General features: G+C 37.6%; 1 protein-coding gene across 2 annotated transcripts in view; it reads right to left on the bottom strand.

Moving 5' to 3' along the window:
- Window positions 1-17,797, bottom strand: part of NUP205 (nucleoporin 205) — an 80,809-nt gene that overhangs the window by 44,451 nt on the left and 18,561 nt on the right. For both annotated transcript variants that reach the window (XM_055591003.1, XM_055591004.1), the window contains exons 8-17: window positions 16,570-16,745; window positions 14,611-14,727; window positions 14,265-14,402; window positions 12,552-12,702; window positions 10,853-11,058; window positions 9,676-9,858; window positions 5,135-5,185; window positions 4,404-4,613; window positions 681-780; window positions 111-248 (exon numbers count right to left, since the gene is read on the bottom strand). In XM_055591003.1, coding sequence (XP_055446978.1) covers window positions 111-248; window positions 681-780; window positions 4,404-4,613; window positions 5,135-5,185; window positions 9,676-9,858; window positions 10,853-11,058; window positions 12,552-12,702; window positions 14,265-14,402; window positions 14,611-14,727; window positions 16,570-16,745 — 1,470 coding nt within the window. The remainder of the gene's footprint in view (window positions 1-110; window positions 249-680; window positions 781-4,403; window positions 4,614-5,134; window positions 5,186-9,675; window positions 9,859-10,852; window positions 11,059-12,551; window positions 12,703-14,264; window positions 14,403-14,610; window positions 14,728-16,569; window positions 16,746-17,797) is intronic.

Raw genomic sequence — 17,797 nt, 5'->3', positions numbered from 1 at the left:
AGGAAATCTTATGGTGAAAAGAAGTTCAGAGGTCATCTACTTCAAAGCTTCAATTTACACACGACAAAAACAGCAGAACCGTTAAGCTGTGGAGACATTCAGGCACATACCAGGGAAAGGAGCATAGGTATCAAGCTGTTTGACACCTTCCTCCAGTAAACTAAGGGCAAGCTCCAACATCGGTGACTCATTCAGAAGGTGATACATCAGACTAAATCCTGGCGGCTTATAGGCTATTATTTCTTCTCCTAAATAGAACATAACATAGTCCAAGAGATGGTGAATTAGTATTTTTGTCACACCCTTTTTATGAAACATGAGATTTGTAAATTAAATAATATCTAAACAAATGAAGCAAGCTTCAATTTAGAGACAGTGACACAAACTATATACAATGGTTATTTCCACAAGGCCTGATCTGCACATAGTAGTTGGTTCACATGTACACTGATATGTAACTCATTAATCTGTAGGCAATGTTCTTACTCTTTCTTTCGGTTAAATTTTACTTTATTTTCTCTTGCTTAGAACAATCAAAATGACTAAAACAATGTAACAAAACATATAAAATTATAATTTAGTTTATAACCAGAAGTAATTTACATCTTATGTATAGTAATTTATAAATTATAAACAGGTTTATAAACAGCTGACACTTTGTTTGAAAGTGACAGAATTACCTTGTAGTTCCACAAACTGATCCACAAAATCTTCAAGTTGAGGTTCATAATCTCTGAGCAATTTATAAAACACCTCCAAAACAACCTCAGCAACTTCCCACTACAGAAAAACACAAATATTTCAGTAACAATAACAGTTCAAGGTGATAGAGTGGGTAAGTTTTTCATCCCTCTCACGTTCCTCCAGAAAATGTGTGAAGCCCCTTTTCTACTTTGTTTATTCGAAGCAATACAGAAAGCCCAATTCATTCTGCTTTGTTTTGCTAAAGGACAGTGGACTGGCTAGTTTTTCAAGGTAAAACAGGTATAAAAGAATTAGTAAAAGAAACATTTCTAAAAAAGAAACATTTCAACAGCAGATATTTGAGCTTTGTTAACAAATCTAAAGCACCTAATACCTATCCATATAGGATTCCATTTATAAATTAAAATTTATAAATAAATTTAGTTCATAAATCTACTTCAATTTATAATTAAAAACCACCACGTTTGAACACTTCTCCAAAAGCGTCAAACATTCAGTTTCTCTAAGGATCTCAGCTGGACAGGATCTGAGAAAACATCTCATCAACTCTTATTTTGCAGGTGAAGCAAGTGAAGCTCAGAGTACTGAATGATGTCCCGAGACCAGAAAGCTTGGCAGCCAACATGCTGGAGGTCCAGCCCCGCACTTCTAATTCCCAGAGCAGTGTTCATGGCTCTAGCCAAAGTTAAGATCACTGGTAGGCTTCCTCCAAATGACCTCAACTTCACCTCTTTCTTTAAAATGTTTTTAAAAGCTATGTAACACTAAGGAAAAATATTTATGCCAAAGAGAAAATATACTGTACAGACATAACTGTACAGACAGTAAAATTAAACTGTTTAAAAATATCTACTACATAAAATTTTAATAAGGCTTAGTCTAGTAACTGTAGATGGTGGTTTTTAAAATTATTACTTTAGTCATTATTTCCACCGCATATAATTTTATCAAAGCAGATTTTTAAAACTAGGACTACGACAATCTTAATTTTAAATTATTTTGTTTAATTACTCATTTTTCTCTATTTTCTAAGTTTTTCAAAATCATTTATTTAAATAAAAAAATGTTTATCACCACATGATAATGGACTTTAGGATTACTAAATATATATGCTGCCTCAAACACTGTTTATATTTATTTATCTCAATCCAAAGCACTGTTTTTGTGACAAGCTAGTGTTCTAAAATACAATGACATAAATTAAACCCAAAAAAGACTTTCTAGTGAAATAAATTCAAAAAACTGAGGGAAATTTTCTTAGGGTAATATGTTAGAAAATCATTGGTAGCTGGAAGAGAAGCAGTGCTAGAAATATAAAAACGCATGGGTGAAAAATAATAAGCACAGAAAAAGAGTGGCTTACTAACGCTCTAAATCCTTAGGTCATACTGACCTTTTTAAGAAAAAGCAAGTAAGATATTTAAAAGAAATGCCAAAAAGTATCAGAACATTTTGTTGAAGAGACTGCAATTGTTAGCATCCATTATCCATCTGAAATGACTTTTATTAATAAGGCATGACTGCTATTAATGCTTTCATCCAATAAGGAAATACATGTTAATGTTGCCTTTAGTGGAGAAGGCAAAGGCACCCCACTCCAGTACTCTTGCCTGGAGGATCCCAGGGACAGAGGAGCCTGGTGGGCTGCAGTCCATGGGGTCACTAAGAGTCGGACACGACTGAGCGACTTCCCTTTCACTTTTCACTTTCATGCATTGGAGGAGGAAATGGCAACCCACTCCAGTGTTCTTGCCTGGAGAATCCCAGGGACGGGGAGCCTGGTGGGCTGCCGTCTATGGGGTCGCACAGAGTCAGACACGACTGAAGCGATTTAGCAGCAGCAGCGGCAGCAGGCCTTTAGTAAAACATATACCCCTGTTGGTATTGATTTTTAGCCACATGAGAAGCAAAACTTATAAAGCAACTGACAAAAAATAAACTTCAGCTATCTGGGACTAAATATTAGAAACAAACTATGTCCAATAATATGGCAATGAAAAATAAGCTATACGAGATACAAGTAATGATTATGCAGTCATTAAAAAGACTCTTCTCAAAGAATCTTTAATAGCATGAAAAAAATCCTCATAATACTATGTTTAGTGGCCAAAAAGGGATATAAGCTAATGTCACTAATTGTCTCAATTTAAGTAGATATGCAAAGGGAAAAGAATAAAAGCAGTTATCCCTTCCTTTGGTAACAAGATTATGGGTGATGTAATTTCTTTACATATTTTTCTGTATTTTCCTAATTTCCCAAAGTAGCATGAACTAAATTATTTTATAATCATTAATACAACAAATAAACCCAACAGGTTCAAAAACGGCAAACTATAAAAATAAACTAGAAATGTCCCTGTAAGGTATTCTGTCTGCGAGGGTATTCTGTGAACCAATAAACAGTATTATAGACTAACGTGAATTACGTCAGAACCTGCAAGGGTCTCTTACATAGCTTAGTGGTTATGAGCTTAGATCTGGAATCGGAGTCCTAGGTTCAAATCTTGGTCCTGGACCTTAGGCAAGTTCCTTAACTTTGCTAAGCCTCCATCTGTAAAATGGGAATATTAATAGTACCTGCCTCGCAATAATATTATAATTACATAAGATGATATATACAAAAGCTCAGTTGTGAGTGTACTACGAGACCAAATATGAGCATAAACGTCAGTGTTCCCTCGGCCTCTCTCCAAGGCTTATATATCTAATGAACCACAGTGTGCCTTCCCATTAAGCCAAGACTCCACAACCCAGAAGGGCTACTTACTAACCAATATTAATTGATGTGCAAGTTAAAACTTATTTCAATCCTTAACCTAAATCATCCCAATAAAGGATAGTGTGTTTCCAACTGCCAAAGGTATATCATTTTTGGTTCAATTTTGGTAAAAATTTGTTCAATTAAGGATTTAATGACTATGACTTCATATCAGTTAAATGGTGGTGATGGTTGGTGGTTCAGTAGTTAAGTCATGTCCTACTCTTGCGACCCCATGGACTGTAGACCACCAGGCTCCTCTGTCCATGGGATTCTCCAGGCAAGAATACTGGAGTGGGTTGCCATTTCCTTCTCCAGGAGATCTTCCCAACCTAAGAACCAAATGTGGGTCTCCTGCACTGCAGGCAGATTCTTTACCAACTGAGCTATGAGGGATGCACATATTTTTTTTTTTTTTTTTGGTATAACCAGACTCAAATATGAAAATTAAATGAGGAAACTGGGAAAAAGTTGAGAGAAAAACTAAGAACAGAAATTTTGAAAACAAGGACTTCTGAAAATAAACTAAAGAAATCAAACTTACGTGGCAAGGGTACATATCCTGCTTTGAGCACCAGATGTGTTCTTGAAAATGCATAATAACCCTCATTTCTTAAACTGTACTGTATTTTATAAAGCAAATAGTGACAGTCTCCCCTTTGAGACCATGATCAAAGCATCATCATACAAAAAGCCAGCAGTGTGCTTCTCTGTTACAAATCAATTAAATTACTGATCACTAAAGAGTCAGTGCTTTGGTTTTAACACTTGAATGTATTTTTTAATACATTTAAACCAATCAGACAATGGATATGTCAGTATAAGATTATAAATTTTACTTTCAAAAGCGAAAATGAATTCATAGCATCTCATACCTCTAATAAAAGAAAAAACAGCAATAAAATAAATAAGGAGACAAAAGTTTTTCTCTGAACATAACCTTTTCAGCTGCTCTCCGGTAAGCCCTTGTACGGAATCGGAGAAACACGGAATCTCGCAGGAACTGCAAATAAGGGTCAAAACCGGGGGGCCGCAGTCCAGCACCCAGATTAGAAGGAAAGGAGCTCTCCACCAGGATACTAATTAGCTGGCAAAAGGCACGAGTTAAAGGGTATTCTTCACACCGGGATTCTATTTCATTTAGTTCCACCTTCCAAAGAAAAACAAAGGAAATTCAGTAACATAAAACCACTAGCTTTAAAGTGCAAAGCATTTTTCAGACTTTAACTCATTACTACTGGTATAATATCACACTCAAAGACCCACAAAGACATTACAATTTTTTTATTTAGAGGTAAAGATACAAAAGTTAAAAACAGATATCAAATGTTTCTTTAAAAAAAAGAGGAAGTGGGCACAGAGAGAAAAAAGGAAACTTAAACAAGTAAATTCACACTTCACAGCTGACCCAAGTAGCCAAATTAAATTGAGTTCAAACCAAACTTTCAGTCTTGATGGCTGCCACTAACATACTTTTCCAGCTCTGAAACGAAAAGTGTTTTTGATCTCTTTCATAAAGTTTCATCTACATTTCAACACAGAAAACCCTCAAATGAAAGCGCATCAAATTTGAAAACTACAGAAACTTAATACGGTAAGAATATATTTTTCTTAGTCTTTTAATCATGTGAATGCATGACTACAGAATTTAAACTAAAAGGAAACTTTTACCTCAATACCAATAGCTTGCCTCTGGCTTGGAACCCGAACGGTCTGCAGTATCTTAAAATAATAAGAAGAATGTGATGTTAGCAGCATTCCTCATTGATCAATGAAAATCAGTGGCTTTCAATAATGTAATAGTCACATACATCACCCACCACATGTGTACGTCTTACAGTGTCGATCAGAAATGACAACTGATAAGTCTCCAATGAACTTTCATGAGCAACTGTGTCCACATTCAGGGAGAACTTTCAGTTACCTGGGCTTCAGAAAACTGGTAATTTCTGAAGTGCACACAAGATGTGTTTTCAACAAATTTATTCTCAGATATTTTAGGCATAAACCTTAAAAGGATTTATGGGATGAAATCTCACCAATGTTCAAGACACTAGTCTTTTTTACAACCAGCCCTACTGTTGGCACCAAAAAATCAAGAAGTAAATTTGTTAAGAACAGGTCTCTTATGTGAACAGAAGTTTTGGGTTAAGAAGTTCTGTCCTGACCTTGCTGGAGGCATAAATAGTCTGGTATATAATAATTATACTCAATGTCAATACTTTATCTTTTGCAAATTCCACTATTAGGTGTAATCCTCTTTAAGGAAAAAAAAAAGCCTTATCTAAGACAGAAATGTCTAAACCCAATCACACATATCTCAGGAATAAAGAAGCACTAAGCACTCAGGACTGACAGAATGTGGGTCCACTGGAGAAGGGAATGGCAAACCACTTAAGAACCCCATGGACAGTATGAAAAGGCAAAAAGATAGGACACTGAAAGATGAACTCTCCAGGTCAGCAAGTGCCCAATATGCTACAAGACATCAGTGGAGAAATAACTCCAGAAAGAATGAAGAGACGGAGCCAAAGCAAAAACAACACCTAGTTGTGGATGTGACTCATGATGGAAGCAAGATCCAATGATGTAAAGGGCAATACTGCACAGGAACCTGGAATGTTAGGTCCATGAATCAAGGTCAAACAGGAGATGGCAAGAGTGAACGTCGCCACTTTAGGAATCAGTGAACTAAAATGGACTGGAATGGGTGAATTTAACTCAGATGACCATTATATCTACTGCTGTGGGCAAGAATCCCTTAGGAAAAATGGAGTAGCCATCACAGTCAACAAACGAGTTCAAAATGCAGTCCTTGGATACAATCTCAAAAACGACAGAATGATCTGTTTCTTTCTAAGGCAAACCATTCACTATCACAGTAATCCATGTCTATGCCCTGACCAGTAATGCTGAAGAAGATGAAGTTGAAGAGTTCTATGAAGACCTGCAAGATTTTCTAGAACTAACACCCAAAAAAGGTGTCATTTTAATTATAGGGGACTGGAATGCAAAAGAAGGAAGTCAAGAAACACCTGCAGTAACAGGCAAATTTGGTCTTGGAGTACAGAATGAAGCAGGGCAAAGGCTAACAGAGTTTTGCCAGGAGAACACACTGGTCATAGAAAACACCCTCTTCCAACAACACAAGAGAAGACTCTACACATGGACATCACCAGATGGTCAACACTGAAATCAGACTGATTATATTCTTCTCAGCCAGAGATGGATAAGCTCTATAGAGTCAGCAAAAATAAGACTGGGAGCTAACTGTGGCTCACATCATGAACTCCTTATTGCCAAATTCAGACTGAAATTGAAGAAAGTGGGGAAAACCACTAGACCATTCAGGTATGACCTAAATCAAATCCCTTGCAATTATACAGTGGAAGTGAGAAGCAGATTTAAGGGACTAGATCTGATAGACAGAGTGCTGGAAGAACTATGGATGAAGGTTCATGACACTGTACAGGAGGAGGGGATCAAGACCATCCCCAAGAAAAAGAAATGCAAAAAACCAAAATGGCTGTTGGAGGAGGCCTTATAAATAGCTGTGAAAAGAAGTGAAAAGCAAAGGAGAAAAGGAAAGATATACCCATTTGAATGCAGAGTTCCAAAGAATAGCAAGGAGAGATAAGAAAGCTTTCCTCAGTGATCAGTGCAAAGAAATAGAGGAAAACAATAGAATGGGAAAGACTAGAGATCTCTTCAAGAAGAGATACCAAGGGAATATTTCATGCAAAGATGGGCTTGATAGAGGACAGAAATGGTATGGACCTAACAGAAGCAGAAGATACTAAGAAGACGTAACAAGAATACACAGAAGAACTATACAAAAAAGATCTTCACAACCCAGATAATCACGATGGTGTGATCACTCACCTAGAGCCAGATCCTGAAATGTGAAGTTAAGTGGGCCTTAGGAAGCATCAATATGAACAAAGCTGGTGGAGGTGATAGAATTCCAATTGAGCTATTCTAAATCCTAAAAGATGATGCTGTGAAAGTGCTGCACTCAATATGCCAGCAAATTTGGAAAACTCAGCAGTGGCCACAGGACTGGAAAAGGTCAGTTTTCATTCCAATCCCAAAGAAAGGCAATGCCAAAGAATGCTCAAACTACTGCACAATTGCACTCATCTCACATGCTAGTAAAGTAATGCTCAAAATTCTCCAAGCCAGGCTTCAGCAATACGTGAACCGTGAACTTCCAGATGTTCAAGCTGGTTTTAGAAAAGGCAAAGGAACCAGAGATCAAATTGCCAACATCTGCTGGATCATCGAAAAAGCAAGAGAGTTCCAGAAAAACATCTATTTCTGCTTTATTGACTATGCCAAAGCCTTGGACTGTGTAGATCACAATCAACTGTGGAAAATTCTAAAAGAGATGGGAATACTAGACCACCTGACCTGCCTCTTGAGAAACCTATATGCAGGTCAGGAAGCAACAGTTAGAACTGGACATGGAAAAACAGAATGGTTCCAAATCGGGAAAGGAGTACGTCAAGACTGTAGATTGTCACCCTGCTTATTTAACTTATATGCAGAGTACGTCATGAGAAACGCTGGGTGGATGAAGCACAAGCTGGAATCAAGATTGCCGGGAGAAATATCAATAACCTCAGATATGCAGATGACACCACCCTTATGGCGGAAAGTGAAGAACTAAAGAGCCTCTTGATGAATGTCAAAAAGGAGAGTGAAAAAGCTGGCCTAAAACTCAACATTCAGAAAACTAAGATCATGGCCTCTGGTCCCATCACTTCATGGCAAACAGATGGGAGAAGAGTGGAAAGAGTAACAGACTTTATTTTGGGGGGCTCCAAAATCACTTCAGATGGTGACTGCAGCCATGAAATTAAAAAACGCTTACTCCTTGGAAGAAAGGTTATGACCAACCTAGACAGCATATTAAAAAGCAGAGACATTACTTTGCCAACAAAGGTCCACCTAGTCAAGGCTATGGTTTTTCCAGTGGTCATGTATGGATGTCAGAGTTGGACTACAAAGAAAGCTGAGCGCCAACGAATTGATGCTTTTGAACTGTGGTATTGGAGAAGACTCTTGAGAGTCCCTTGGACTGCAAGGAGATCCAACCAGTCCATCCTAAAGGAAATTATTCCTGAATATTCATTGGAAGGACTGATGTTGAAGCTGAAACTCCAATACGGTGGCCACCTGATGCAAAAGAGTGACTGATTGGAAAAGACCTTGATGCTGGGAAAGATTGAAGCCAGGAAGAGAAGGGGACAACAGAGGATGAGATGGCTGGATGGCATCACCAACTCAATGGACATGAGTTTGGGTAAACTCCGGGAGTTGGTGATGGACAGGGAGGCCTGGCGTGCTCCAGTCCATGAGGTCGCAAAGAGTCGGACACGACTGAGCGACTGAACTGAACTGAAGCACTGAGGACAATGATAAGTGCTGACACGCTTCTGAATGAAAAAAATGAAGTATCAATACTGAAAGAAAAGTGGCCCAGCGTCCCCGCACATATCAACTTTCTTCATTTTCATTTTTATAAAGTATCATTAACATCTTCAAGACACATATGTTAGAAATCAACTAGAATGCTGCTTCAAAACAGTAGCTTCTACCAATGTGTCAGAATCACCGTCTCCCTTATGTCATATTATTTTGAAGACAAATGCAAGTTCCACCTAACCATTTTCCTAGAACTATCTCTATAGAACACATTCTTATTTTCCTTTTTTTACTCCATCATTTATAGAATAAGTCCATCTTGACATAAAAATTCCAATAGGGCTTATATCTAAAGAAATAAGAATTGATAAGACACTTTACTCGACTGTTATAAGACAGGAAGGGTCACAGAAGGAAGCAGTTAAAAAGAAAACTAGGCATCCCCCACATTTAATGAGTACAGATGACTTCTGAAGGCTTATTGCAGGCTGGTACCCAAAGACAGACTTGAGGAATTCTGTCCATTTATTAATCTTACACACACTGAATAACAAAGTCTTAAGAAAAAACCAATCTCTGGTAACCCAGTAAAGTTGTCAACTGATCCAAGAGAAAAATCCAAGCCTATTAGTTTCTGAAGTTACGCTTGGTACCAAAATCATAACTTTCCATTCAGGAAGTTCACGGTGTACTCTAAGTTTCAAACAGATGCACTTGCTTGTACAATAGTATCAAAACTCACTTCCAAACTGCAGTAATGTAAATAAGAGAGCACACAGTACTACCTGAGTATATTCTAATGACTGCCAGAGAGAAGCAGCAATTTCAGGAGATTTTCCAAACGCTGCAAGCGTCTTCAGTAGTTCGGCCTTTAGTACAGGAGGGATACTGCACTGCAGGAGTCCCAGAATCACCACCACGGGTGTCCACTGAGGATGCTCACAGAGTGCCAAACGAGCATTTTCACTCTGTGAATTGAATACAAAAAGATCAAGACAGCTTTGCATGTTTAAAAGCTAAGAAAAATGACCAGTAAAATCATCAAAATTGTTAACACTTACACTGAGTATTCACAGGCTCAATTAACACGTACTAAAACAGAGCAAATGCTTGAACTCTACCAGTAGATCAAATCAGATCACAAGTTCAGTTAATATAAAAAAATGGAGGGAAAAATAGCCTTTACTGAATTACAGCTCTAAGACTAGAAAACAATATATACAAACGGAGATAAACCATCTTCCAGGGTCACATAAATCTTACCTAGGCATTTTAAATCCTTTCTGGAACAATGTCATATATAAATGAGAAAAATGCCTTGTCCTTTTCTGAGAAAAAAAATAGAAATACATACACACACACACAGAGTACCAAGTATCACTCCAATTTAATTAACAGTAAATAATTACAAACTTTATGTTTTGACTGAATAATGTTTAGCATTATTGGAAAAACCAATAAAGTTAGAAGACACTATTCCTGTTCTTCTGAGAGAATGTCAGCCAAAGGAACTTAGCTTTGCACTAGCGAATAACAGAAACAACCAGAAGAACAAATGGGACCTAATTAAACTTAAAAGCTTTTGCACAGCAAAGTAAACCACTAACAAAATGAAGACAACCTATATACAGAATGGGAGAAAATATTTGTAAATGAAATGACCAGTAAGGGATTAATATCCTAAATATATAAATAGCTCGTGCAGTTCAACATTAAAAATACAAACAACACGATTAGGCTATTATTTTCATACCCGCTTCTGGCAGTAAGCAGGGAATACCACACCCTTTAAAGGTGAAGAAACAAACAACTTAGAAGAACAGAATGCCAAATATAAATGCTAAATTTATCGCTTATAAGCTTTAAGCACTATATGAAAACTTGGGGGCTCCTTAAAATGCCACTGTGTTAGAATACAAATAAAATTACACGGTATTCACATGCGGCGGGTGGGTTACCTACCCAAGTGATGATGGTAGATGTCAGCTGCAGAAAAGCAATCAACCCATCTTGCTCCTTCTGGGTGATACCGCGTGAAGGGAGGTGACGGTACTGGACACTATCGGCACTCGGAAGATCCTTCCGGAGGTGCTCGTGGTAAAGCATCAAGGAGTGAAAGAAATGTTCCCAGGAAACAGGACTGCCACCTGCTCCCTGAATATTTTCAACTGTAAAGAAACACAGCACAGAATGTCCTTACAAAACTGTCTAAGTACCTGCTTGGAAATGGAGGGAGAAAATAAACATAAAACAATACATTTTGTTTGCCTTTGTCCTAGATATGTTGTGTGTTGAAAATCGGTTAGAAATCCTCTGTAAACTAGAAGTCTGGATTAATTTTTCCCTGGGACTAAGACATGGGTAGTGCCCATGCAAGTACAAAGGTAAATTACTTTGGATGTCAGTTGCCCTGCCCTGCATGTGTGCTCAGTCATGGCCAGTACTTGGCAACCCCATGGACTGCAGCCCACCAGGCTCCTCTGTCCATGGGATTTCTCAGGCAAGGATACTACAGTGGACTGCCATTTCCTCCTCTAGGGGATCTTCCTGATCCAGGGATTGAAGCCACATCTTCTGCATCTCTTACACTGGGAGGCAAATTCTTTACTGCTGAGTCACCTAGGAAGCCCTGAATGTCAGTTACCTACTTCTAATCCAGGACGTTTCTCCGTGTTGTCATGTAACTATTCAGGGATGCTTTTCCCATGACCAGTTCCCAAATGTTGAGCTTACATTAAATTCCCAAAGAGAGAGAGAACTACAATCTTGATTTGCAGATTACAGTACTCTAGTACATACTAAGCACTGAGAATAAAAGCCTAGCAGACAAGACAAAGAAGCCTTAACAAAATGGTCAAAACCCCAGTCTTGGAGTCAGGCAGATCTCAACTATGGCTTGCCTATGCCTTGTGACCTTAAACTACTTCACTTTGCTAAACCTGTTTCCTCAAATGTAAAAATGAAAGTAATCTACCTGACAGATATTTAATAAATATTTGTTTCTCTTCCCTTTTGCACTATCTTTGGTGTAGTTGGTGGTTAGTCACTAAGTCGTGTCCTACTCTTGCAACCCTGTGGGCTGGAGCCCACCAGGCTCCTCGGTCCCTGGGATTCTCCAGGCAAGAATACTGGAGTGGGTTGCCATTTCCTTCTCCAGGAGATCTCCCCAACCCAAGAATCGAACCCAGGTCCCCTGTACTGCAGGCAGATTCTTTACCGACTTAGCTATGACGGATGCACACATTTTTTTTTTGGTATAACCAGACTCAAATCTGAAAATTAAATGACCAAACTGGGAAAAAGTTGAGAGAAAAACTAAGAACAGAAATTTTGAAAACACGGACTTCTGAAGATAAACTAAAGAAATCAAACTTACGTGGCAAGGGTACATATCCTGCTTTGAGCACCAGATGTGTTCTTGAAAATGCATATTAACCCTCATTTCTTAAACTGTACTGTATTTTATAAAGCAAATGGTAACACTCTCCCCTCTTTGAGACCATAATCAAAGCATCATCATACAAAAGCCAGCAGTGTGCTTCTCTGTTATAAATATAATGTATACGCTCAGTAGAACCCAGCACAAATAACCAAATGCTTTAACAGGTAGAAGGATACTGAATGTCATGACAAACTTAGAAAACATCTAGATTTTTCTTACCATGACTGCTTCCATTGACTTTGAGCAGGCTGAAACAGTAGTGGGCACACTGGGGCCCATTGGCCAATCCCTGCAGCATCTTCAAGTAAGGAATATAAATAGTTGGAGGCAACAGGTCGCCCATTTGCCTAACAAACTTTGACAAGACAACCTGAAATACGGAAAAGCCAACAGTTTACATAAAGCATAGCTTAACTTTAAGCCAACATGGAGTAGCCAATAAAGATTACATATGAACCAAAACTAAGTACTCTCATTTAACTTTCCCCAAGACAAAATAATTTGGAATTCTATTTATGAAAAACTGCATTTCCAAGTTTATCATTAGTAATTTAATGCAACTACAGAATATCTTTGTGAACCCAACGTACATCTAAATGCCACAAACACGAACGACTGCTCATATTCTAAATATGTAAAACAATTGAAGAATTTACTCATCTAAAATTAACCAGCAAATTCAAAGATACGCTTAGAACCCAGAGTTCCTAAACCCCACGAAAACTGAATACGAAGATATAGGATCCTGGAAGAATTTTTGACAGTAACCTAAACATACTGTTTTAACTTCTTGCCGATATATGTTTCTATACTGTTCTCTAAGTTCACTTCTTAGGTTTCTCTTTTCTCCTGCTTAAGCCTTAAATCTATTATCAACAACTAAATATATTACTTAGACTAATTAGTTGGAACCCAAACCAAAAATGTCACACATCTCTGGAAATTTTTGTTAAATCTATTGTGTTTAACAATGATCTTATGATCATATAGAAAAATATCCTTATTTTCAAGAGATATTAACAACCAATGAGAGGTGAAAAAGTCATGCTGCCTATAATTTACTTTAAAATAACCCAGCAAAAAAAAAAAAAAAAGCAGTAGAAATAACAAGAGCAGAAGTAAACACAGCAAGATGTTAACAGCTATTAAATTAAGATACTGGGTGTTCACTATAATTATTCTCCCATATGTTTGAAAATCTTCATAATGGAAATTATTTTAATCTCTAAAGAATTTTAATAAATCCTTCCCTGAAATATATTTTTTAAGTGAGGAAAAAAGTGAAACAATAAATGTAAGAAATACAGTTTAAAAAAGGGGGTCTTGACCTTTGCCTCTTAGCACAAATGAAAACTATAGTACATGGCATGAAGCCATTTAAAATAGAAAATCCCAAAAAGATGAAGACAGATATGGTAATCCCTCTGATTTGCTAATGCATAACATATTTTAAAAGTTAATACAGGATAGAAAATGAACTTTTTCCTACACTATCTACTGACTCATAGGCATTTTGGCATTAATTATAACTTCTAAGCCTTTTTCCTTCAGTATTTGTACCTCTCCTATCTTACCCAACTTGCTAAGAAAGATAGATATTCATTGTTATGTCTATAGAGGACAGAATAAGCTAATAAATATTCATTTTAATTAGTCACTTATTTAGTCACACACTTATTTAGTGACTCACAATGAAACTAGACACTTTTCTACATCTAATGTTTCAATACGTAGCTAGCATCTAATAAAAGGCTGACTGTATAAACTTTGAAATGATCAGATCAATTTAAGAGTTTCCATTTCCTTAAATAAGTATAAACACCTAAAGGTTACAAGTGTTCATTTTGCATGAATAGCAATAACATGAGGAAAATACCATTGTTCATGTTTTAATGATTTCCAAGGTAAAAAGTAGGAAAACCAAGAGCTCACCTGGCGTTGAGGGGGTCGCTGGTGAGCCACCCCAAGATAAGAACCCAGGATAGTGGAAGTCTGAAGAGGCTCTGACGGACACCAGTATTCCAGGGCAAGTTCCAAATTGAAAGGATTCTTTTTATACAGCTCACCAATCTGCAAAGTGTAAACAAAAACTGTGCGAAAATGTCTGTAACTCAAAAACTACTTTTAAATAAAAAGTTACATTTTATTGAATTCACCTGCATGTTTAAGATATTAAGCCTGAACCTTTCCAAAGTTAGGGAAAAAAGATCTGAAATTTTCCAAAGTTAGGGGAAAAGTAACAGAGAGAAGGAGATGATGACCCAATATAACAACTTACCAAGAGCATTAAGTGTTCCAGATCCCTTCTAAGCGAAATGGGGGGATCGTTCCCCATCTGCATACTCATGTGAATCATTCGAGCATCTTCATCTGCCCGATTCCTCAACTGCTTCACCTATGAAGTTTATTACAGGCAGTTCATATATAAATTTATTACATGGGTTGATAATAATGAAACAGAAAATCAGGCAACTAAGTTATTACATAAAAGAAAAATGTTGTTTAAATATCAACTCCACTTTAGTCATGGAAATGAATATACCAGGAATTTTATTACAATATTATATTATCTATGATTTCTAAGATCTTAAAACTCAGTGCAATTCCCACTATAGATAATTTTAACTACAGTGTTTCTCAATTATTGACATTTTGGGCAGGGCACTTCTTCACTGGGTTGAATGATTCTGAACATTTAGCATTCCTAGTACTACTTAGCGGAGAAGGCAATGGCACCCCACTCCAGTACTTTTGCCTGGAAAATCCCATGGACGGAGGAGCCTGGTAGGCTGCAGTCCATGGGGTCGCTAGAGTCAGACACGACTGAGCGACTTCACTTTCACTCTTCACTTTCATGCATTGGAGAAGGAAATGGCAACCCACTCCAGTGTTCTTGCCTGGAGAATCCCACGGACAGGGGAGCCTGGTGGGCTGCCATCTGTGGGGTCGCAGAGAGTCAGACACGACTGAAGCGACTTAGCAGCAGCAGCAGCAGCAGCACTACTTAGTGACTACCAGTACCAATACTACAGTCAATACTAGTCTAGACTAATAATTAGGAAAAAGTTAAAGCCTTAACCTTTTCTAAAGCTTCATTTCCACAAATATAAAATGAAAACACTTCTTTCTACTCAAAATTTTCAGCATGTCAGTCTATCATGTCCTTCAAGGCTGATGAGGTCTGAAGTTATCTGTTAAATTCTCCTTGACTATTCTAGTCTAAGTGAGCTATCCTTAGCCTAAAAAGCCACAGCAATTTACTGTCTACACCTTCGTTTACTTCCTATTACTATCTATATTTTTCTGTGTGTATCTTATTTCTCCAACTAGACTATATATACATTCTTTGCTGGCAGGGAATGAGTCTCCTACTTATTTGTCTTCTTCACAATTCCTAGCATAGTTACCTGGAACACAGGAGGAATTCAATGAACACTTGATTTATCATAGGATGAGTAAGCACTTAACTCTTTGTTTGCTAAAGACCCTGATGCTGGGAGGGATTGGGGGCAGGAGGAGAAGGGGATGACAGAGGATGAGAAGGCTGGATGGCATCACCAACTCGATGGACATGAGTTTGAGTGAACTCCGGGAGTTGGTGATGGACAGGGAGGCCTGGCATGCTGCGATTCATGGGGTTGCTAAGAGTCAGACATGACTGAGCGACTGAACTGGAACTCGACTCTCTCTTGTACTTCCTGCCACCACTTCCTTGGCACAAAATGGCACACAGAAATATGCTATGAAGGAATTGTCTGAAATGGCTCTAAGAATCCCTTTCTGGAACAAAGCTATAGCTCCAGCACTTTATTTAAATGTAACCTCACACTAGAGGTGGGCAGGGCACATGGGCCTTATTATTTAAAAAAAAAAAAAAAAAAATTACAGAAAAACTAACCTTTGCATTAGTTTCTTAAACCCATTACCTGTATGTGGAGGTCCATTTTACACACTGCAATTAAGTGTTTAAACATTTATCTATAAAACTGGAGATTCTCCACTATGCATCTTCCAAATCATGTATAAATAGCATTAAATAAGGCAACCTTAACACTGATTCCTCAGGATAGCACGGAGTTAATAATTTTCTGCCCACAGAAGCATTTTCACTTGCTTACTACTTTCTCATTATAAACCACTCTCAATTTCAAATATTACTTCCTTTTAGTTTGTTCTCAGTTAATGAGTCTTATATTATCTTCTCCCACTCTTACTCACCCTGCATTATTACACTTACCTTCATTGGCATAAGTGCCAAGAAATCTGTAATGAGATTGTGGATTCTACGAATGTAAAATTCCTCCTGATAGAAGTTTTCTGAGACCACTACAGATTCAGTGAGGAACAGGAAAACGTTGTCAGCAATTGCAAGCTCTGCCATTGCTTCATCTGCTTCTGTGAATTCAGCCAGAGCTAGAAATGTATTTAGAAAAATAGCACATGGAGGAAAAGTTACTAGATTATAGTACTTCATAATATTCTCCTGATAGTTCAAAATTCAGATCTCTTCTCAACCTTTTGTTTGTGTATATTTTGAGTTACACACAAAATAAGACAGTGTGTAACTGTAATTGACTAATAAACCCCAAAGAACTACCAAAAAAGTGCATTAGAAAACCATCTGCTCTTCACAGTAACATTAAGAGTGATAAAAGAAAATAAACACTTAACAGATGTATGATGTAACACATATGTAGTCAGAAAGCTATTATCAAAATATTAACAAGTTTAAATGATGCCAAGGCTTTAATCTCAATGAAATGAACTGGATGAAATGAAATGAAATGGACTTTTTGGCAAAAGTCTTCAGTCAGCAAGTGAAAATCAAAAACATGACCACTTAAGCAACTCTATTAATTTGGTAAACAAGTAGCAAAAACTGAAAAACTAAATAAATCTTAGCCTAAAGACAAAGTGGTCTATTTGTAATATTTTTAGCTTTGTACTTGGAAAACTTTAAACAGATAAGTGAAAAAAGAGAAAACAAGTATAATGAACCTCCACATTCCTAACACCTAGCTACAATATTAACCATTTACAATTAACTTTGTATCATTTAGATCTCCATGCATTCTTCCTGTCCACTTAATTTAGACTGAAGTCTATACCAATGGCACCCAACTCCAGTACTCTTGCCTGGAAAATCCCATGGACGGAGGAGCCTGGAAGGCTGCAGTCCATGGGGTTGCTGAGGGTCGGACACGACTGAGCGACTTCACTTTCACTTTTCCCTTTCATGCATTGGAGAAGGAAATGGCAACCCACTCCAGTGTTCTTGCCTGGAGAATCCCAGGGACGGGGGAGCCTGGTGGGCTGCCGTCTCTGGGGTTGCACAGAGTCGGACATGACTGACGTGACTTGGCAGCAGCAAATACCAGACAAGTTAACACTACACTTCTAAGTATACAACTCAAAATGGCACTTAAAAAAAAGGGAAAAAATTAACCACATATGTAATGTCATTA

Source organism: Bubalus kerabau, chromosome 8 (genome assembly GCF_029407905.1).
Source record: "Bubalus kerabau isolate K-KA32 ecotype Philippines breed swamp buffalo chromosome 8, PCC_UOA_SB_1v2, whole genome shotgun sequence".
In the NCBI taxonomy this organism is placed as follows: domain Eukaryota; kingdom Metazoa; phylum Chordata; class Mammalia; order Artiodactyla; family Bovidae; genus Bubalus; species Bubalus kerabau.
The sequence above is the reverse complement of the archived record's forward strand: the minus strand, read 5'-3'. Positions and strand labels throughout refer to the sequence as shown.